Source organism: Chiloscyllium plagiosum, chromosome 16 (assembly GCF_004010195.1).
Source record: "Chiloscyllium plagiosum isolate BGI_BamShark_2017 chromosome 16, ASM401019v2, whole genome shotgun sequence".
NCBI classification, from domain to species: domain Eukaryota; kingdom Metazoa; phylum Chordata; class Chondrichthyes; order Orectolobiformes; family Hemiscylliidae; genus Chiloscyllium; species Chiloscyllium plagiosum.
The window spans coordinates 35566427-35590623 of NC_057725.1; the positions used below are offsets into that span (position 1 = coordinate 35566427).

Below are 24197 nucleotides of genomic sequence, written 5' to 3' on the forward strand. Positions count from 1 at the left end.
AGCTTCTACATTATGTTCCTAGACCCTCGATAATATTCAGGGCACAGGACCATACAGGTGGCTTCTAAGGACCACATTTCTTTTCATTTATGCTTAATTGGAACAAATATTATTAATCAATCTTTGCAGAGATGTGATAATATATGGCTGATAATAAGTAAGACTTGAACCAAGGCCTCCTGGCTCAAGATGGGAATGCTACCACTGCACTATACATTATTAGAAACAAAAGTAAAACAAATTAAATTACCTATGGGAAAGCATTTAAAGTTAAACTTGCTTCTCTCAGATTAGCTTTTCATCATTCACTGTGCCTGAGGGATACTCACTGATAAGTGCTGTTACTATGTCCTCCATGTTCTCTAAGAAGCTGCTGAGATGCTGTGTGAAGACGTGTGGAGATGTAATTTGTGAAACCACTGCTGCAGCTTCTGCACGAGTGGCTTCAGAATTTCTTTCATTAGTGAGGAGATCAGCCAAGCACAGCACACCACCCACCTGAAAGATAAAGACAATCAAGAAATAATTTAAAAGTGTACATTTAAAGCCACACTCAGTACTCCATTTTTCAACGGTCACAGCAGAGAGTAATAGAGTTGACTGTTCAAACCCACATACAGCTTTTATTAACTCTGAAAGGACATAGTTAGTAGGAATTGGAACATAGAAATGCACAGAAGGCTGCGCAATACAGTGCACCTTGATTTTCATTACTGGACATTGTCTGAAAGCTAAACACGAATGATGGACTAAAAAGGCTGGTTCACATATACAATCCTAAAAGATCTACAAAGATATTATGATAGTAGGTGAATAGATCAAGCATCTGTTGTAAGAATAAATGTGTCCATAATTCAGGAATATTTACTACTAATTCATCAGATTCACTCAAAATCCACAAAAGCTGGAAAGGTACAGAGGAAAGCAGTAGGCTATTCAAGCTCTCAAGAATGTCCCACTACTGTAATAGAGCTCAATCCCACTGTCCGCATCTCCTCCAGATCTCTAAACACTCTGATCTAAATATAGCCTTTCAAAGTCAATGTTCAAAATTTCAATCAATATATTATTCGCTTAAGCTTCTGGAGAAAGGTGTTCCAGATTGCCACCACTTTATATGTGGAAGAGTCCTGTCTGATTTCACTTCTACCTATAGTTCACTCAGAATGAAGTAAATGGGCGGGGAGGGGAACGGTTTAAAGTGTGGCTTCGGTAGGGTTTTGAAAAGCACCAGAGAGGTAGCCTTTGTTGGAACTGCAGGAGATGGGGGAGTATTTTGCATCAGTGTTTACTGTGGAAAAGGACATGGAAGATACAGAATGTAGGGAAATAGATGGTGACATCTTGAAAAATGTCCATATTACAGAGGAAGAAGTGCCTAGGTTTCTGCCAGATACTGGTTTGTTGTACTCTCGAACTCTATGGGAAGCTAGGGAAATGATTGCTGGGCCTCTTGCTGAGATATTTGTATCATCAATAGTCTAGAAAGACTATTATGATACAAATATCATCGATAGTCTGGAAGAATAGAGGTTGGCTAACATGGTGCCACTATTTAAGAAAGGTGATAAAGAAAAGCCAGGGAACTATAGACCGGTGAGCCTCACGTCGGTGGTGGGCAAGTTGTTGAAGGGAATCCTGGGAGACACGATGTACATGTATTTGGAAAGGTAAGGGCTGATTAGGGATAGTCAACATGGCTTTAAGCGTGGGAAATCATGTCTCACAAACTTGATTGAGGCTTTTGAAGAAGTAACAAAGAGGATTGATGAGAGCAGAGCAGTAGATGTGATCTATTTGGACTTCAGTAGGCGTCCGAGAGGGTTCCCCATGGGAGACTGGTTAGCAAGGTTAGATCTCATGGAAAACATGGAGAACTAGCCATTTGGATACGGAACTGGCTCAAAGGTAAAAAAACAGAGGGTGGTGGTGGATGGTTGCTCTTTAGACTGGAGGCCTGTGACCAGTGGAATGCCACAAGGATTGGTGCTGGGTCCTCTACTTTTTGTCGTTTATATAAATGATTTGGATGTGAGCTTAAAAGGTGTAGTTAGTAAGTTTACAGATGACACCAAGATTGGAAGTGTAGTGTAGGTTACCTCAGATTGCAACAGGATCTTGATCCAATGAACCAATGGGCTGAGAAGTGGCAGATGGAGCTTAATTTAGATAAATGTGAGGTGCTGCATTTTGGAAAAGTAAATCTTAGCAGGACTTATACACTTAATGGTAAGGTCCTAGGGAATGTTGCTGAACAAAGAGACCTTGGAGTGCAGGTTCATAGCTCCTTGAAAGTAGAGTCACAGGTAGATAGGATAGCGAAGAAGGCATTTGGTATGTTTTCCTTTATTGGGCAGAGTATTGAGTACAGGAGTTGGGAGATCATGTTGCGGCTGTACAGGACATTAGTTAGGCCACTGTTGGAATATTGCATGCAATTCTGGTCTCCTCCCTATCGGAAAGGTGTTGTGAAACTTGAAAGTGTTCAGAAAAGATTGACAAGGCTGTTGCCAGGGTTGGAGGATTTGAGCTACAGGGAGAGGTTGAATAGGTTAGGGCTGTTTTCCCTGGAGCATCGGAGGCTGAGGAGTGACCTTGTAGAGGTATATAAAGTCATGAGGGGCATGGATAAAGTAAACAGACAAAGTCTTTTCTCTGGGATGAGAGAGTCCAGAACTAGAGGGCATAGGTTTACGGTGAGAGGGGAAAGATATAAAAGAGCCTAAGGGGCAACATTTTCACGCAGAGGGTGGTATGTGTGTGGAATGGGCTGTCAGAGGCAGTGGTAGAAGCTGGTACAATAGCAACATTTAAAAGGCATTTGGATGGGTATATGAATAGGAAGGGTTTGGAGGGATATGGGCTGAGTGCTGGCAGGTGGGACTAGATTGGGTTGGGATATCTGGTTGGCACGGACGAATTGGACTGAAGGGTCTGTTTCCATGCTGTACATCTCTATGACTCTGTGACTTGGGTGCCTGCTCAGTCTTAAATGCCCTAAAAATGCCTTCTTTTCCGGATCCCAACATCATCACTTCTGAATTTTAATCCAGGAGGTTTAAAGGTGAATGGAAAGTGAGAGATGGACAGAGAGATCTGGGCCCATTGTGGCATACAGTATACAGATTTCTCTTGCATGAGAACAGAACAGAGGAACATGAAAACTGCCTAGTAGCTTGTGTGATTGGAAGCGGGGGAGGAGGAAGAGGTCAGAGAGCATTTGTGAGGGTTGCTATGGGACATGGCTGTGACAGAGTAATTGGATATGGATGTGTATGAGCTTTGGCTGTTCAGTGGGGATTTCAGATTATGCTTGGAGAGAGAGAGATGAGTGAAGTGTAGGATAATACTAAGAAAGACAGAGTGATACTGAAATTATTACATCATTCAACTGAAGTTTAAAATTCACTTAGACCAGTAGCTCCAAGTTTGGAGGAACCACATTTGTGCTATTGACTTCCTCGGCCACTTCTTTCGTGTTTAAGAGTCTGTCCTCTTTCTCCTGTTCTCGACAACGTCACCATCTCTGAGGTCCTTCCATAGGATCTCCAGGCAAGAGACCAAGTGAGCAGCCTTGCTAGGTCCAACGATGGTTGCAATAACTATCAAGGTCTATGTGCAGCTAAAGTTTTTCTGAAGCATTCCAGGAGTCCTTTAATAAGAAATTCTTCCTTTGGCAGACTTAGTGGGTCATCCCACCCAACCTCTCTGATTGGTTGATACCAAGCAGTTATCCATGTAACAATTCTAAAGAGAAGAAGGGTGAAAACCCCACAAAAGTACATTACAGCCCCTATGGCATTGGTATTGGTCAGTACTGGCTACCCATTCTCACCTTGATCTTAAAACATCTGACATTGATTGTTGTTTGGACTCACCAACTCACTATACTGTATGAGCTGCAGTTTATGGTGATGTCTACAGCTACCATCCTTTCTCAGTGTAGGATAATATAGGACCTGCTTGGTCCAGTCTGGTAGAGGAAAACCACTTCCTAGTCTCTTGCAGTTAACAAAATATAATTTATTGCATGATAGTTAACTAGTTCTATGTTATGTTGATAAACAGATATTGTTAAAAGACCCTGAGGAGGACCAAACATTAGGTTTCATTCCTTGAAGATCCTAAGCTGCCCATCAAATATTCATCATAGTGGGTGCTGGTTATTGCGCACCTCAGTATTAACCCTTTCAGACCCAGTTACCACATGGTTGGGATATCTGGTCGGCGTGGACAGGTTGGACCGAAGGGTCTGTTTCCATGCTGTATATCTCTATAACTCTATGATAAATAGTCTTTTTTTCCACACACCCTGTAACCTCATCAATTCTCTGTGCATTATTTCAAGCAAAATCAGTTGTATTTTCTTCTGAAACATTAGTGCTACTAACATGTTTTGATTATTGTGACCATTCATCAGATCTATCAAATACAACCAAGCCATTTGTCTTAATTTTACAATCTGTGTGTTGATTTCAAAAACTTATGCCCACGTTCCATTATCACTGCCTTCAGCTTATACCCAACATGCTCTTAAAATGGAACAGTTTGCTACTTGGAACCCAAAACTAAAATGCAACCCCTGAATGATTCAATTTTAAAGTTCACAGTGAAAGACCAAAAAAAACCCTGAGCCGAATTCTCCTGATCTCAGTGTCATCCTCATGTAGGGATGTTTCCATTGAAGGATGGAGCACACAGGATGTTAACCATTTGTGGGAAGTGACCAGGTAGTGGGAGATTAGATTAGATTAGAGTCCCTACAGTGTGGAAACAGGCCCTTCGGCCCAACAATAGACAATAGGTGCAGAAGTAGGCCATTTGGCCCTTTGGGCTAGCACCACCATTCATTATGATCATGGTTGATCATCCACAATCAGTATCCTGTTCCTGCCTTATCCCCATAACCGTTGAATCCACTATCTCTAAGAGATCTATCCATCTCTTTCAGCGACTTGGCCTCCACTGCCTTCTGGGGCACAGCATTCCATATATCCACTACTCTCTGGGTGAAGAAGTTTCTCCTCAACTCAGTTCTAAATGGCCTACTCCCTATTTTTAAGCTGTGTCCTCTGGTTCTGAACTCACCCATCAGCAGAAACATGCTTCCTGCCTCCACAGTATCGAAACCCTCTGAAAAGTAATCTACCCAGATTATTTTCCCTACATTTACCCCTGACTAATACACCTAACACTATGGCAACTGAGCATGGCCAATTCACCTGATCTTCACAAGGAGATCATTGTGAATCCTCGCTCAGGGGAAATGGAAGCTTGGGAGGTATTGAGCAAATGGAGTAATAGGAGACCAGGATGGTCAAATTAAGTATAGCTGACATCTCCATCCTCATATTTCAGGGAAAATGAACATACGTCACTGAGAAATGGACCGGCCAAGCCAACAATCTCAATGTTCATGGATGGGGTCATTCTTGATATTGGCAGAGCGGTTACATGCAGGAAGTTGTAATGACAAAATTGCTGTGCAGCAGAGAGGATCACGGACAGAATCTTCCCCATCCTTAAACTACTTGGGCTATGGCAAGAACTTTTGGAAAATTGGGCAAGACTGCCACCAAGGCTCTTCTTGATGTGGCGAGGAAAAAGTTGCATTTTTCAACCCAGTCCTGGATGTTGAGATGAGATATTTGAGCAGTAAGAGGCCTATTATCATAGATTATCACTCATGATTACCTACTCTCACCTCAGGAATATACAGAATCCAATTCTGCACCCAGTAGATCACAAACAGACATTGAGAATTCCAAACAGAGCAGGTACTTGGTGACTCCAGCTCACAGCTTGCTTCTCTACATCTCCACCTTGGATAGCCAGCATCAACATTTCAGGGCATCCTCCATAGTTAGTGACCACATGCAGCCCATTTCATGGAACTTGACGTCCAGCACCTGCCAACTTCACCACACCATCATGACATATCTCTCCTCCACTTACAACATGGTTCTGTTACTTTGGAATGCAACAGTACCTTTTATTGCTGTTGCAAGGATATTTTGCATGTGGCGTCAGGCATGAAATACATGGATTTGAACAGGGAGCCACTCTAAGCACATATTCAGTTTGTACCTACCTAGATATTCATTGCATTTCTGCCTTGCCTTGTCTTGTCTTTTTCCACTTTGCCCCCTCAGCCAGATCTGAAAGACTCACAGCTTTTCTGTCTGGCCCTGTTGTTTGGTGCAGAAACAAAGTTAGGCATCATGTCATGGTTGTCAGCAGTCATCAGCAAAGGAAGTGAACATGTTGCTGTGGGGCAGCACAGTAGCTCAGTGGTTAGCACTGCTGCCTCACAGTGCCAGGGTCCCAGGTTAGATTCCAGCCTTGGGTGACTGTCTGTGTGGAGTTTGCACATTCTCCATATGTCTGCGCGGGTTTCCTCGGGTACTCCAGTTTATTCCCACATTCCAAAGATGTGCAGGTTAGGTGAATTGGCCATGCTAAATTGTCCATAGTTGTTAATTGCGTTAGTCGGGGGGGGGTTACTCTTCGGAGATCGGTGTGGACTTGTTGAGCCAAAGGGCCTGTTTCCACACTGTAGGAAATCTAATCGATATCACTCTCCCAACTATGGCTTGGACCAGGAAACGTACTGCATGTGCATCAGCCAAATAGCTGTGGCTCAAAGTCAAAGGGGAATAGTCATCAGTCAAACGTTAAAAAAACTGAACTTCTTGATTTATTCAAAGAGGAGAACAACAATCTTGCATATAGTATGCTTCAAATTCTCATGATGCTCAAAATCACTTCACAGAAAAGTAAGTGTGTTTATTGTGAGTTCACCATTATTTTGTAGACAAAGATAACAGCAAGTTATGCATCGAAACATAATATAAACATTGTTGAGAGAAACAATTAGTTTTAATGGTGGCAGTTTGGTGGTGAATATTGGTCTGGAGAGTATACAAAATTGCTACTTTTCTTTGATATTGCCATTGATTTATCTTATGTCAACATGAACTGATAGGAGTAATACTTTAACATCTCACTTGAAAGCAGTAAACCTTCAACAGTGCAGCAGTCCCTCAGTAACGTACTAAAATATCAGATTAGATCATGCACTCATGACTCTTCATTAGGGCTTTAATGCAAAGGAGGGGTTGGGAGTTTGGGGGGTGTTGGTGGTGGTAATATCATTGTGGCAATGTCACCGAACTAGTAATGCAGAGCCCCAAGTTAACATTTTCCTTAAAAGGCATGTAGGACAGACAAATGAACAGCAAGTGGACTGTGTGCAGGCAGATAGGATTAGTTTAGCAAGGCATCATGGTTGGCACAAACATAGTCTGATGAAGAGCTTTTGCCCTAAACGTTGATTTTTCTGCTCCTCGGATGCTGCCTGACCTGCTGTGCTTTTCCAGCACCACTCTAATCTAGACTCTGATCTCCAGCATCTGCAGTCCTCACTTTTGCCTACAAATGTAGTGGGCTGAAGGGACTGTTCCTGTGCTGTTCTAAACCATCTGACTGAAGAGGTAAAGGTGCTGGAAATCACACTGTGGAATGTAAAACAAGGAGGCACACAAGTAATTCATTAGCAAATTACATAGATAGGACTCCATTTTAGTATATTTTAAGGAATTACAATTTAATACGATTCAGGTTGAACATAGAAAAACAATTGCAAAATGGCCAGCACACCACTGTCAGAAAACTTCTTCTATCAATTGATAATAAATTTTCATGTTACAAAATATTTTAAAAGCATGCTTGGAACTGGTAATCCAGGCAATATAATCAATAACTAAATTGTAGAATGACAGAAAGTTTAATTATCAATGATATGCAAAGCTGTACCTTTCACTGGAGGATTGTATAAGATGATATAACCTCAGCCAAGCAATTTGCGTCTTATGTCTGGAAGGCATACTATATAATACGATTTTCATAACTGAGTCACAATTCCAGGCACTATCACAATATCTTAATGAACATCTGGGAGCAAATTTCACAATCAATCATGTCATTACCAAAAAGCTTCACAGATAAAATTAACCGACTGCCTTGTCTCTTTTTATGCCCACAACAATTTTTGGTTTGCTAAATAATCACTTTGACAGAGAATTCTTTAATTCAGTACAAGTAGTAGCCTGCAGCAAAGTCCACAGCAGTAATTCATTCAAGCATTTTCAATGGAGCCACAAATGCTTAAATTATCCAAACAACAAAACTGAAACACATGCTGTACAATGACCACTTATTGTTTCTACTTTACACAAAATATTTATTCAGGTACATTGAGTAGATGGAAAATTATAAAAAAAAGGCATGTAAACATAAGTGATTAGCTATAAATTCTTGTCAGAAATCATGGCTACTCGAGGTAAAACCAAAAGACCCCACTCCAATTAAGCCAGGTGGAACCAAATGGTAATTCACTCCATTCTCTGCCTATGCTATATTGAAGTTACTGTCACACTCAAACAGGTACGGTTGCTCTTTCTATCCTCCTGACCCCACCACTTATTTTTACAATCAATTCCTATTACTGCTTTTCACTCATTCCTCCAACTCAATATTGACAGCTACTATTCTTGCTTACTCGACTCCTGGCATAAATTGACACCCCAGACACTTTCCACTGCACCTTTATTTAGAATAGCATGATTCTTAAAACTCTGGTTATATTTTGCAAAAATGCCTTAGTGACAATGGGTTGTAAAGATGACAGGATTTGCTACAGAGTGGCATACCTGACAAATATTATCAATAATTATGCAGTTAATGAGACATGCAGAACCTATGCCATATATAGAGAGTAAAGATGTAAGGAAATTATAGTAAACCTATATAAGACACTGTTTGGGTCTAAAGTGGAATATTATGCCCAATCTAAGGAAACTCAGCATACCCATGAAGACCCTCACCAACATTTATAGATGCACCATAGAAATCATGATACTTAATTGCATCGCGGCTTGGTTCGGCAACTGCTCTGCCCAGGACCGGAAGATCTCAGTTATATGGGTCATTTGGTAAAGCTAGGACTGTTCTACCCAGAGAAGAAGTGGATGAGAGGAGAACTAAAAGATATATTTAAAATCTTGTGGTGCTTGTCACACAGAGACTAGGTTAAGAACCAGAGGACACTAATTTAAGCTGAATAGTGGAACAAGCAACTGCAATATTAGAAAATCTTTCTGAATGCAGTGAGTGGTTAAGATCTGGAATATACTAACTGTCAATCCAGCATAGACAGATTCAATCATGGCTTTTAATAGAGAATTTATAATTGTCTAAATAACAAAAAGTTTACATGGTTATGGGGATAGAGTGAGCAAATGGGATAAAATACTTCGGCTGCATTTGCAGATATTAGATTAGATTCCCTGCAGTGCGGAAACAGGCCCTTCAGCCCGACCAGCCCTCCAAAGAGTAACCCACCCAGACCCATTTCCCTCTGACTAATGCACCATGGGCAATTTAGCATAACCAATTCACCTGACCTGCACAATTTTTGGACTGTGGGAGGAAACCCATGCAGACATGGGGAGAATGTGCAAACAGACAGTCACCCAAGGCTGGGATCAAACCTGGGACCCTGGTGCTGTAAGGCAGCAGTGCTAACCACTGAGCTACAGTGCCACACACTGATGGCAGGCTAATTGATCTCCTTAAACACTAAATTCTATGAATTTAGCCATTTTGGAAGTTCAAATGCAGGAGGGAAATATACAATAAATGGCAGAATCCCTGACACATTAACATACAGAGGGATCTGGGCATAGGGCTGTAGTTCCCTGAAAGCGGTAACGCAATTGGGAAGGTTATCAAGAGGGAAAATAGCATGCTTGTCTTCATCGATTGAGTAAAGAGTATAAAAATTGGCAAGTCATGCTGCAGCTGTATAGAACTTTAGTTTAGCCAAATTTGTAATAGTGTGTACAGTTCTGATCACCACAGTACCAGAAAGGGTATAGAAAAGACTTACCATTTCTTGGCTGGCTTGGAAGGCAGAGCTGGAATGAAATGGTAAGGAGAGATGGAATGAACATGGTTTGTTTTTACTTGAATGTTAAAGGCTGAGTGGTAACCTAATAGAAATTTACATAAGGGGCATGGAGAGAATGAATAGTCAGATTCTTCTTCCCCAGTGTAGAAACGGTAAATTACGAGGAGACACAGGTTCAGGGTAAAAGTGAGTATGTTTAAAGGAGATGTGAGAGGCAAGTTTTTTTTTACATAGAGGGTGGCAAGTGCCTGGAAAGCACTGCCAGAGGAAGCAAATACAATAGCAACGTTTAAGAGGCATCATGATAGATCCAAGAAAGACAGTGAATAGAGGGATATGGACTGCAGAGAGGCAAAAGCTAGAAGGTATTATGTGTCAGCGCAGACTTAGTAGGCCGAAGGGTCTGCTCCTATGCTGTACTGTTTTTTGGTTCTTTGTAAAGAGTACCTCATTGCGGCTGCAGTGACAGCCTCTGGCTCTGGCCAGTGTGTTAACAGGCACAGCAAGGCAAGATAATGTAGAAAATGGATGCTGTGAGCATGCAGTAGGCACCAAGTGAGTAAGCACTTGGAGAGCAATGCCTTGCAATGCAGCATGCTCCAGTCCTTGAGCAGGGTTCCAGTATATGCATGCAGAGTGTCTCTGCTGTAGCTTTTCGATATTTGTTGCGGATGCACCCTGAGGATGAGCAGCCTATAAGCATATCGGAGAAGTGCCATGATAGTCATGACCAGTTAACAGATGCCAGATGCAAATGTCCATAGATAAGGGTTTATGCAGCTGGTGCCCATGGATTGTGCTGAGATGCAGTTGAAGATCCTTCAGATCAAGCAGCGAGCTGAATCTGCCAGGAACTGCTCTGGTTTCCATGTCATGTTTTCTCGACTCGAGCTTATTTGGTGAGTTTGGTAAGATAGAAAGTTAAATATTCATGAGATGAGTTGTGGCACTAATAAGGTATTTAACAAGCAATAATCCCCCCTTTAATTCTGATATGCTTCTCACCACAGTCCACATCATTCAGACTCCTATAAAATCCCACCCTATGATTTTAAAACCAAATCTCAGTCTCATCTTATCCGGTCAACAGTCACTTTTATAACCTCAGATAAATGATTGTCTACATTGTGCACTTATATGATTAGCTGTTTCATTGGCAATCTCTGGATAGGTGCCATATTTTCATCTCAGTTCTGATTAAACCCATCATTTAAACTGTCAACATTGGTGCTAACTTTGCAATGGCTAGACTAAGACGTCAGTTTAAAACAAAACAGCAAGAAATTCTCTTCCAGCGAGCTCAGCCAATCACGACTTACACATAATTGCACTATTGCAGACGACATCATTTAGAGGACCAAACAAAACTGGAGGGAAATCACCATTTTTACAAAACATAGAGACTGTCAGGTTTATTCATTCTTGACAACAAAATAGGAATATGTGGGAAGAGGAGGCAGAGCCAGAAGCATGACATCCTCTCCTATTACCCATTCACTCACTGCTCAAACATCAGCAGTCATCAACATGTTGTTCTGCTTTACATCGCAATGATTCCATAGATCCACACCCCCCACCAACCCAACCTCCACTCCCGGCACCTTCCCCTGCAACCGCAGGAGGTGCAAGACTTGCGTCCACACCTCCTCCCTCACCTCCCTCCAAGGCCCCAAAGGAAACTTCCATATTGCCACAGATTCACCTGCACCTCCACACACATCATCTATTGCATCCTCTGCACCCGATGTGGCCTCCTCTATATTGGGGAGACAGGCCGCCTACTTGCGGAGCGTTTCAGAGAACACCTCTAGGACACCCGGACCAACCAACCCAACCACCATGTAGCTCAACATTTCAATTCCCCCTCCCACTCAACCAAGGATATGCAGGTCTTTGGACTCCTCCATCGTCAGACCACAAAACGACGGTTGGAGGAAGAACGCCTCATCTTCCGGCTAGGAACCCTCCAACCACAAGGGATGAACTCGATTTTCTCCTGTTCCCTGGATGCTGCCTGACCTGCTGCGCTTTTCCAGCAACACATTTCCAGTATTGAATGGATATTATTAAATTTGAGAGGGTGCAGAAAAGACTGCTAAAAATGTTACTGGGACTGGAGGCATTGAATTATGAGGAGAGGCTGGATAGGCTGGAACTTTTTTTCACTGGAGCGTAGGAGGTTGAGGGTGACCTTATGGAGGTTTATAAAATCATGATGGGCAGAGATAAGTTGAGTTGCCAAGGTCTTTTCTCTGTGGTGGGGAAGCTCAAAACTAGAGGACATAATTTTAAGGTGAGATTAAGAGGGTTATCATTTTTACAGAAGGTGGTTCATATGTGGAATGAACTGCCAAAGGTATTGTTAGATATCAACATTTTAAAGATATTTAGGCAGTTACATGAATAGCCAATTCAATTCACTCCACAAGAAACAGTTGGAGGCATTGGATACTGCAAAGACTACAGTCCGTGTCCTGATAACATTCCTGCAATAGTACTCGAGACTTCTGCTCCAGAACTGGTTGCTCCCCTAACCAAGCTGTTCCAGGAGTGTTACAACACTGGCATCTACCTGACAATGTGGAAAACTGCCCAAGTATGTTCTGCACATATAAAGCAGAACAAATCCAAACCAGCCAATTACTGTCCCATCAGTCTACTGTTAATCATCAGTAAAGTAATGGAAGATGTCATTAATACCTGGTCAGCAATAACCTGCTCAGTGGTGCCTTATTTGGGTTGCACCAGGGCCACACAGCACCTGACCATATTACAGCCTTGATTCAAACATGGATGAAAGAGCTGAATTCAAGAGGTGAGGTGAAAGTGGTAGCCCTTGATATCAAGGCTGCATTCAACCAAGTGTGGCATCAAGGAGCCCAGGCAAAACAGGAATCAATGGGTATTGGGCTACTGTGGTTAGAGTCAAACCTGACACATAAGAAGATAGTCATGCTAATTAGGTGTCAGTCATCTCAGCGCCAAGGTATCTCTGCAGGAGTTCCTCAGGGTAGTGTTCCTAGGCCTAACCACCTTCAGCTGCTTCATCAAAAACTTCCCTCCAGCAGGTCAGAAGTGGGGATATTCACTGATGATTGCACAATGTTCAGCACCATTCGTGACTTCTCAGACACTGAAGCAGTCCGTGTCCAAATGCAACAAGATCTGGACAATATTCAGACTTGGGCTGACAAGTGGCAAGTTACAGTCATGCCACACAAATGCTAGGCCATGACTATCACTAATAAGAGACAATCTAACCACCACCCCATGACATTCAACGGTGTTACCATTGCTGAATCCCGCAGTATCAACATCCTGGAGGTTATCGTTGATCAGAGACTCAATTAGACTCACCACATAAACATAATGGTTACAAAAGCGGGTCAGAGACTAGGAATACTGCGGCAAGTAACTCATCTCCTGACTCCCCAAAGCCTGTACACCATCTACAAGGCACAAGTCAGTAGAGTGATGGAATATATTTCACATGCCTGGATGAGGGCAACACTAACAATACTCAAGAAGCTTGACACCACTTGATTGACATTACATTCACAAGCATCCACTCTCTCCACCTTTGGGGCTCAGTAGCAGCAGTTGTACTATCTCCAAGATGCACTGCAGAAATTCACCAAAATTTCTCAGACAGCACCTTCCAAGCCTACGACCACTGGCTTGGAGAAAGATAAGGGCTGCAGATATGTAGGAACACCACCATCTTCAAGTTCCCCTCTAAGCTACTCACCATCCTGACTGGGAAATATATTGCTGCTCCTTCACTGTCCATAAGACATAAGAGTGAAAGTAAGGCCATTTGGTCCATCAAGTCCATTCTGCCATTCAATCACCACTTATCCGCACTCTCCCCGTAGCCCTTAATTCCTTGCGAGATTAAGAATTTATCAATCTCTGCCTTGAAGACATTTAACATCACAGCCTCCACTGCGTTCTGTGGCAATGAATTCCACAGGCCCACCACTCCCTGGCTGAAGAAATGTCTCCTCATTTCTGTTCTAAATTGACCCCCTCTAATTCTAAGGCTGTGCCCACAGTCCTAGTATCCCCACCTGATGGAAACAAATTTGCAGTGTCCACCCTTTCTAAGCCATGCATTCTCTTGTAAGTTTCTATTAGATCCCCCCTCAATCTTCTAAACTCTAATGATACAATCCTAGGATCCTCAGCCATTCACCATATGTTAGGCCTACCATTCCAGGGATCATCCTTGTGAATCTCTGCTGGACACGCTCCAGTGCCATTATGTCCTTCCTGAGGTGTGGGGCCCAAACCTGGACACTGTACTCTAAATGGGGCCTAACCAGAGCTTTATAAGATCTCAGTAGCACATCGCTGCTTTTACATTCCAACCCTCTTGGGATAAATGACAACATTACATTTGCTTTCTTAACCATGGACTCAACCTGCAAGTCAACCTTTAGAGAATCCTGGATTAGCACTCCCAGATCCCTTTGTACTTTGGCTTTATGAATTTTCTCACTATTTAGAAAATACTCCATCCCTGTATTCTTTTTTCCGAAGTGCAAGACCTCTCATTTACTCAAAGTGAATTTCACCAGCCGTTTCTTGGACCACTCTCCTAAACTGTCTAAATCTTTCTGCAGCCTCCCCACCTCCTCAGAACTACCTGCCTGTCCGCCTAACTTCGTATCATTGCCAAACTTTATCCAAATGTCCCCAGTGCCTTCATCCAGATCATTAATATATAAAGTGAACAGCTGCAGCCCCAACACTGAACCCTTATCATTGGCTGCCTTTCCAAAAAAGAACCTTTTATCCCCAACTCTCTGTCTTCTGTCAGACAGCGAATCCTCAATCCATGCCAGTAGCTCACCTCGAACACCATGGGCCCTCACCTTACTCAACATCCTCCTGTGAGGCACCTTATCAAAGGCCTTTTGGAAGTCTAGGTAGATAACATCTGTCAGGTTTTCCTGGTCTAACCTACTTGTTACCTCTTCAAAGAATTCTAACAGGTTTGTCAGGCACGACCTCCCCTTACTAAATCCATGCTGACTTGTTCTAATTCTACCCTGCACTTCCAAAAAATTTATAAATCTCATCCTTAACGATGGTTTCTAGAATTTTACCTACCTATAGGCTAATCGGCCTATAATTTTCCATCATTTGTCTTGATGCTTTCTTGAACAAGGGGGTTATAACAGTGATTTTCCAATAATCTGGGACTTTCCCTGACTCCAGTGATTTTTGAAAGATTACAACCAAAGCCTCCTCTATTTCTTCAGCCACCTCTCTCAGAACTCTAGGATGTAGCCCATACGGGTCAGGAGATTTATCAATTTTTAGACCTTGTCACTGCATCAAAATCCTGGAATTCCCTCCCTAGTGGCATTGTGTGTCAACCCACAGCAGACAGACCTTCTCAAGGGCAACTAGGGATGGGCAGTAAATGCTGGCCAGCCTGCGACACCCACATCCCACAAAATGAATAAATAAAACAAGAGGAAGTGTCTGGGGGATACGGGCCAAACACAGGCAAATGGGATTAATTTAGTTAGGGAACGTGGTCAGCATGGACAAGTTGGACTGAAGGTCTGTTTCTATGATGTATGACTCTAAGACTCTATGTGCTGTGAAACTACAGTTCCTTCACACTTCCATACACATTCATCATAACATCTGTCTCTGTATGTGAGTTGTGAAAACAATGATTGGCAGAATGCTATCTCGACCTCTAATGTGTCTGACCTGATTAAAACATATAAAATTCTAACAGGTTTGGAAAGGCTAGATGCAGATAGTATGTTGCCCCGGTTGGGGACTCAAGAATCAGGGGTTGCGGTGTCAAATTTTGTAGTCAGATATTTAGGATCGAGATGAGGAAACCTATTAAATTCTCCACCATAGAAGGCTGTGGAGACTGAGTCTTTGAGTCAAAGAATTTAATAATCTTTTCAATATTAGAGCCATCAAGGAGTATGGAGAGAAAGCTGAAATATGCAGTTGAGATAGAGATCAGCTAATTATCTTAGCAAATAGCAGAGCAAGCCCAAAGGGCCAACTGGCCTATTCCTGCTCCAAGTTTCTAGTTTTCTATGATGTGGAGGAGCCGGTGTTGGACTGGAGCAGACAAAGTTAAAAACCACACAATGTCAGATTATAGTCCAACAGGTTTATTTGGAAGTACAAGCTTTTGAAGTGCTGCTCCTTTGTCAGGTAGCTACTTGGCAAAGGAGCAGCACTCCAAAAGTTAATGTTTCAAAACAAACCTGTCGGACCACAACTTGGTGTTGCATGACTTCTAGTTTTCGAAGCACTGTTTGTTGTGCAATTGTTCATCTCCATTTTGTAAGTTCAAACAGTAACTTCTAAAGACACACAGACTTGTGAAGAAATCTCTCCATACTTAGGAACAAACTTCTGATATAAACTGATAGAACAAAAGAACAATTCTAACTCATTAACATAATGCATAGTTGAAAAGTGTGATTTCTTTTCATTCATTCGTGAGACATTGGACATGGACATCACTGGCTGGGCATTTATTGCCCTTCCCTAGTAGGCCTCAAGAAAGTGGTAGTGAGCTGCCTCCCTGAACACCTGCAGTCTATCTGCTGTGAGTAGACCCCAAGCCTTCTCTAATTCTGAGACATTATCGGTTTTACTCGGCAGTTTAATAACAACAGGAATCCATCTCAGGATTTTTGATTTTTTGCTTCAGTCCTCAAAGAGGAAATACCAGTAACAAACTGGCTGCTGTAGACCAGCCAATTCAGGAATGATCCCCAAAAATAAAACCCAACAGCGATACACTGACTGTGACCAGTCAGCTCAAAGTCCGTCCCTGATCTGAGGAGATTCTAAATCCCCTGGTTATACATTTTTTTCCGAAACTCCCACACCACTACCTAACAGCAGTAGTGTCAGGACTTTTGATGAGGTTAAGATGATTACCAGAAACATGTGACTTTAGTTTAAACCTTAATAAGATGCTGAGAGACAATTTGGTATGTGGGATTAATGATATAACCATGCAAAAGTGTCTACTAGCTGAAACCCAACTGGACTTCAAATAAGCACTACAACTGGCTTTGTCAATAGAAAATGTGGCAAGTGGAACATATGAGCTACAGGGTGTGCCGATGGATGTGGACACCCTCATCAGGCCGACTGAGCTTGGGAGACACCACTTGAGTGAAGGCAACTGCATAGCCTCGACAGAACATATCCTGATTAGAGGGACTCTAGAACTGCCCTCAGTAAAACTCCAAAGCAAACTCAAGCCTTGACAAACTGTTAACACTTTATTTGGGATCCTGGTTGGCAAGACATTATAGTTGCTGACGGTATGCAGACTCGAGACAGCAACCAGGCCTGAACTGAGGAAGAGAACTCACTGACTGGCATCCAGGAGAGTGTGCATCCTGGAAAACCCACTTACATCTGGTTTGGAATAATCAAATTGCTTAGCTACATCCAAATCAGAAGTAATCAAAATAAACGTCATGTATTTGGAAAGGCAAGGACTGATTAGGGATAGTCAACATGACTTTTTGCATGGGAAAACATGTCTCAAAAACTTGATTGAGTTTTTTGAGGAAGTAACAAAGAGGATTGATGAGGGCAGAGCGGTAGATGTGATCTAAATGGATTTCAGTAAGATGTTCGAGAAGGTTCCCCACGGGAGGTTGATTAGCAAGGTTAGATCTCACAGAATACAGGGAGAACTAGCCATTCGAATACAGACCTGGCACAAAGGTAGAGACAGAGGGTAGTGGTGGAGGATAGTTTTTCAGACTGGAGTGCCACAAAGATCGGTGCTGCATCCTCTACTTTTTGTCATTTACATAAATGTTTTAGATGCGAGCATAAGAGGTACAGTTAGTAAGTTTGCAGATGATACCAAAATTGGAGGTGTAGCGGACAGCGAAGAGGGTTACCTTGGATTTCAACAGGATCTGGACCAGATGGGCCAATCGGCAAACAAGTGGCAGATGGAGTTTAATTCAGATAAATGCAAGGTGCTGCATTTTGGGAAAGCAAATCTTAGCAGGACATATACACTTAATGGACAGGTCCTAGGGAGTGTTGCTGAACAAAGAGACCTTGGAGTGCAGGTTCATAGCTCCTTGAAAGTGGAGTCGCAGGTAGATAGGACAGTGAAGAAGGTGTTTGGTGTGCTTTCGTTTATTGGTCAGAGTATTGAGTACAAGGGTTTGGAGGTCATGTTGCAGCTGTACAGGACATTGGTTCGGCCACTGTTGGAATATTGCTTGCAATTCTGGTCTCCTTCCAATCGGAACGATGTTGTGAAACTTGAAAGCGTTCAGAATAGATTTACAAGGATGTTTTAAGGGTTGGAGGATTTAAGCTATAGGGAGAGGCTGAACAGGCTGTGGCTGTTTTCCCTGGAGCATCAGAGGCTGAGGTTTACAAAATTATGAGGGGCATGGATAGGGTAAATCGACAAAGTCTTTTCTCTTGGGTTGGGGAGTCCAGATCTAGAGGGCATGGGTTTAGGGTGAGAGGGGAAAGATATAAAAGAGACCTAAGGGGCAACTTTTTCACACAGAGGATGGTACATGTATGGAATGAGCTGCCAGAGGATGTGGTGGGGGCTGTAACAATTGCAACATTTAAGAGGCATTTGGATGGGTATATGAATAGGAAGGGTTTGGAGGGATACAGGTCGGGTGCTGGCAGGTGGGACTAGATTGAGTTGGGATATCTGTTCGGCATGGACGGGTTGGACCGAAGGGTCTGTTTCCATGCTGTAAATCTCTATGACTCTATGACTCTAAATGGTCACTCAGTTCTGATGGATCTTGACACTGGAGACAAAAAAAACTGCAGATGCTGTTTATACCACTGCAAAGTCTCTTCGAAGGATGCCCACTTTAGAGAAGTTTCCTGCCCAGTCCTGAAAAAGGGTCATACCTGAAATGTTGACTTCTCCACTTCTGATGCTGGCTGACTTGCTGCATTCTTCCAGCCTCCTGTTTGTCTACTTGATACAGGCGCGGCTATATTGGGGAACGTTTGCTGATTAAGGGTACACCTTTGATGCGGGTCTCGTATGAGAAGCAGCTGGTTCAGTTACCACCTACTGTAGTAAAAGCCCCAAGCCTGATGGGGTGAAATTTGTTGAAAATGATTCACCTTGACTGACTCAACATTTTTTTAAAATTAGAAAATCGATGCCTGAGTAAAGTCCTAATTAAATACCCGGACATTTTCCAGAAAGATCCAGGGACTATCAAAGGAACAAACGTCACCTGGCATGTTGACCAGGAAGCAATTTCACATTTCTGCAAGGCCCATTGAGTGCTCTTTGCCTTACGGGTAAAAGTAGAGACAGAATCAGAAGGCTGGGGGGAAAGTGAAGGAATTGTCAAGCTAATACAGTTTACAGAATGGGCAGCACCGGTCATGGAGATTGTGAAAATCAATGGGTGAGATCATCTTTGTGGTGACTTTAAACAAGTAGTAAATGGTTTCTCGCAGTAATCACTTGCATAGAGGATTCATACACAAGGCTAGTGAGGTGCTGGGGGTGGGGGGAGCTGTACTTCATGAAACTGCACAAGAGCAATTGCAGTTAGATGAGGATTCCTAGAAGTATGCCACAATTAATACAACTAAAACAATTAAGGGTTTGTAGCAATATATCAGACTTCAAAGTTTGTGAGAAGATTTGTAGCTCAGGTGCTCGTAGCTGTGGTTCTGTTCGCCGAGCTGGAAGTTTTTGTTGCAAACGTTTCGTCCCCTGTCTAGATGGCATCCTCAGTGCTTGGGAGGCTCCTGTGAAGCTTCAGTGGTATTTCCTGCGTCATTTATAGTGGCCTGTCCCTGCCGCTTCCGGTTGTCAGTTTCAGCTGTCCGCTGTAGTGGCCGGTATATTGGGTCCAGGTCGATGTGTTTGTTGATGGAGTTTGTGGATGAGTGCCATGCTTCTAGGAATTCCCTGGCTGTTCTTTGTTTCGCTTGCCCTACAATGGTAGTGTTGTCCCAGTCAAATTCATGTTGCTTGTCGTCTACGTGTGTGGCTACTAGGGATAGCTGGTCATGTCGTTTCGTGGCTAGTTGATGTTCGTGGATGCGGATCGTTAGCTGTCTTCCTGTTTGATCTATATAGTGTTTTGTGCAGTGCTTGCATGGGATTTTGTACACTACGTTAGTTTTGCTCATGCTGGGTATCGGGTCCTTCGTTTTGGTGAGTTGTTGTCTGAGAGTGGCTGTTGGTTTGTGTGCTGTTGTGTGCCACTCTCAGACAACAACTCACTAAAGTTCTGTACCAGGTTAAATCTGATCTTCCCAAATCTGGGCAGGAGGATGAACCAGCATCAGGAAAGCCAATACTAGACACAATACTCCCCGAAGCAAGAGACAATTTACTTCAGGGACAAAGTTTGGTGCCAAAACCATGGAAATGGCCCTGCTTGGGTTAGAGAAATGGTCAAGACCCGTGATGTACAAAATTCAGGTGGTGAGGCAGTCCTGAACACGCACGTAAACCACATGAAAGCTGCAAGCTCACAAACAGAGAAGAAGAAAACATACCCAGTCCCTCAGAACAGCCAGAAAGTCTGTCAGAACCCCTGAGTTTTCCCCCTCTGTCTAGTGTTGAAGAAACCTCAGTGTCTGAGATGTACACAGTGGACGTTGCAGTTTAATGCCTTTACTGCCTGAAGAAGAGGATGAACTTCTTCCAAGATGCTCTGGGCGCTAGAGACAGGCTACAGTCCAATACACACCACCCATATCTGAGACTGAGTCAGAGGAACTGGACCCAGTGTGAAAATGCCCCAGAAGAGCAGAGGCCTATGACCCTGGACTTAAGAGTGGCAAGGATGTAGTGATTGTAAGGAGGTCAGCCAAGTGGATCTCATAGGATACACGTTCCCCGATTGGGGCTGCTAACCTGGCTGACAGATAGAAACAGGAGTGTCAGAGGTTCTGCTCATTCTGGGAGCTGATTCTGTGGAAGCCAGACCAGTGTTACGTACTATGTACATGTAAATAAAGGATGATTTGGTGATGAGATACCAACTTCTGTGGGAGTTATTTCACATTGGGCTATGGGGAGAAGGCAGGTGAATGGTATCCAGTGAAATTCTCATTTAGAAATGTAGTACAGATCTGAGCTGGAAGGTTCATTTTCAGACATTTTCTGATGTAAGATAGATGCAATGAGCTGAATAACCTTCTTCTGACTTTTAATAATTTCTGATTATAAAATTCCATAAGGTTCAGATCATATCTAACAAATTATTCAAAACATTTAGTACTTTTTGATTTAAAAAGTTATTTATATTATCAATTATAAACATATAAACTTAACTCTAAAATCTATCCTACTTTTCTGACTTACATCCCAGTAATTAGAAGCTTTGTTTTCTTATTTGCATCAATATTATTCCATTAAAATGAGTTAATTGTTTAACTAATACATCCAAACTGCAGAACTATTCACGTAAAGTTCGTCATTTTAAATATATTATTGTTCTTGTCCTTCCCAAGAATTTTTCTTATGTATCTGTCACTTTCAGAGAAAGGGCTGTAGTCATATGCAGGATTGCTACAAAATTCAGCATATACGCATTAGAATTTTCTTTGGAGCACCAAAGTTACTTGCTTCCCTCTTGAATATACTTTTCTCTTATGAGAGTTGTCTTTTAAGGACACCATCGACTGTATGTATACAATCTTGTGCCTGGCTGAGGGGCTTGGGTTTGCGAATTGCATGCAATTGTATCAATTGGTTTGCTGAATGTCTGCTTCATAATTGACAATATATTTTAGTGTTAAATAAACCAAGGCACAGCGTTAATCAAACCATGCCGAGTGATTAATTATTAAATCATTGTTATTAACTTGTCATCCCATTTACACAGAAGTGAGATCTGAGTGACATGCCATTGGTTACTTGTTCTCTGACTTATGGTTCAAGCATGTGTTTGTTATGAACTGTTTTATTGCAGTTATGTATACATGCTGTTCTTGCTAATTTGATTCCATTCACCTGTGAAATAATATCAACTAATCTACTGATGTTAAGCATCATTTCTGTAGCCACCACACGAGGTCACTACTGTACAGCTTGAGCCTTCCATTTTACACAATAAGCCTTATCAACTAATGTTGATATAATGTGTACTACCTGCCACTTCCTACAATACATATGTTGCATGTGTTCAATTTACATTCAAATGGGACAATTAAGCAAACTTTATTATACAGTAAATAAATTTTGTTTACTTCACTGTTACCTTCCATCTAAACATTTCTCTTTACCTAAAAGCTCGGGTGTAATCCTGAGTACCTGTCATCCTTCATTCCATCTTCAATCTTCTGTAAAACTATGGAGTGAATTGGATCCAGCAGGCAACTTGTTCAAAGCAAAGCGAGAGAGCTGGTTCTGATTCTCACATGAACAAACAAAGATATACACACACGCGAACAGACAGGGTATGGAATCGTAGAATCCCTACTATGCGTGAACAGGCCATTTGGACCACCGGGTCTGCACCGGCCCTCTGAAGAGCATCCCACCCCAACCCAGCCCCCCAACCTATCCCAAGAACCGTATTTCCCATGACAAGTCCAGCTAACCTACACATTCCTGAATACTACAGGCAACTAAACATGGCAAATCCATCTAACCTGCACATCTTTAGACTGTGGGAGAAAACTGGAGCTACTGGCAGAAATCCATAGGAAGAATGTGCAAACTCCACATCGTCACCCAAGGCTGGCATCAAACCGGGTCACTGGTGCTGTGAGGCAGCAGAAAAATAACCGTGCCACAAGTTGCCATGGATAAACTATTTCCACTGGGGATGTGGGGTTCTGGTTCGAGAATTAGGGGCCATAGTCTGAGAATTAGAGCCAGACCATTAAGAAGCACGTCTATATTTAAAGGGTGGTAAATGCTTGGAACTCTCTTCCACAAACTGCAGTGGTTGTCGGATCAATTATTAATTTTACACCTAAGACAGATAAAGTTTTGTTTAACAAAAGTATTACAGGATATGGCCCAAAGACTGGTACATGGAGTTAGGCCACATATCAGCCGTGATACAAGGGAATGGAGGAACAGGCTCGAGAAGCCGAATGGCCTACTCCTGCTCCCATCTCCCTATGAACACTGGATCACAGCTGAGGTTTTTTTCCACATACCAGCTCAAGGCTTCAGATCTGACTATGCTTAATGTCAATCCAGCTGAAATCAGGCAATCAAGGAAAGAAACAAAAACAGAAGTTGCTGGAAATGCTCAGCAGATCTGACAGCATCTGTGGAGAAAAGTCAGAGTAATAGAACAAAGAACATAGAACAATACAGTGCAGGACAGGCCCTTCAACCCTCGATGTTGCGGTGACTTGTGAACTAATCTAAGCCCATCACCCTACACTATCCCATCATCATCCATATGCTTATCCTAGGACTGTTTAACTGTCTCTAAAGTGGCTAAGTTAACTACATTGGCAGGCAGGGCATTCCACGCCTTACCACTCTCTGAGTGAAGAACCTGCCTCTAAAATCTGTCTTAAGTCTATCACTCCGGAATTTGCAGCTATGCTCCCTCATACAAGGAAAAAGACTCTCACTGTCCACCTTATCTAATCCTCTGATAATCTTCTAGATCTCTATTAGATCACCTCTTAGCCCTCTTCTCTCCAATGAGAACAGACACAATCCCCTCAGCCTTTCCTCATAAGACTTTCTGTACAGAATATTAGTGAGGCCACTGTTGGAATATTGCGTGCAATTCAGGTCTCCTTCCTATCGGAAAAATGTTGTGAAACTTGAAAGGTTTCAGAAACGATTTACAAAAATGTTGCTGGGGTTGGAGGATTTGAGCTATAGGGAGAGGTTGAATAGGCTAGGGCTGTTTTCCCTGGAGTGTCAGAGGCTGAGGGGTGACCTTGTAGAAGTTTATAAAATCATGAGGGTAAATAGACAAAGTCTTTTCCCTGGGATGAGGGAGTCCAGAACTAGAGGGCATAGGTTTAGGGTGAGAGGGGAAAGATATAAAAGAGACCTAAGGGGCAATGTTTTCACGCAGAGGGTGGTACGTGTATGGAATGAGCTGCCAGAGGAAATGGTGGAGACAAGTCCAATTGCAACATTTAAAAAGCATCTGGATGGGTATATGAATAGGAAGGGTTTGGAGGGATATGGGTAGGGTGCTGGCAGGTGGGACTAGATATCTGGTCAGCATGGACAAGTTGGACCAAAGGGTCT

The 24197-nt window shown here is 42.6% G+C and overlaps 1 protein-coding gene across 1 annotated transcript in view; it reads right to left on the minus strand.

Annotated features, from left to right (window-relative positions):
* Nucleotides 1-24197, minus strand: part of LOC122558091 (protein inscuteable homolog) — a 210670-nt gene that overhangs the window by 66036 nt on the left and 120437 nt on the right. Inside the window, exon 7 of the mRNA XM_043706410.1 lies at nt 330-498. Coding sequence (XP_043562345.1) covers nt 330-498 — 169 coding nt within the window. The remainder of the gene's footprint in view (nt 1-329; nt 499-24197) is intronic.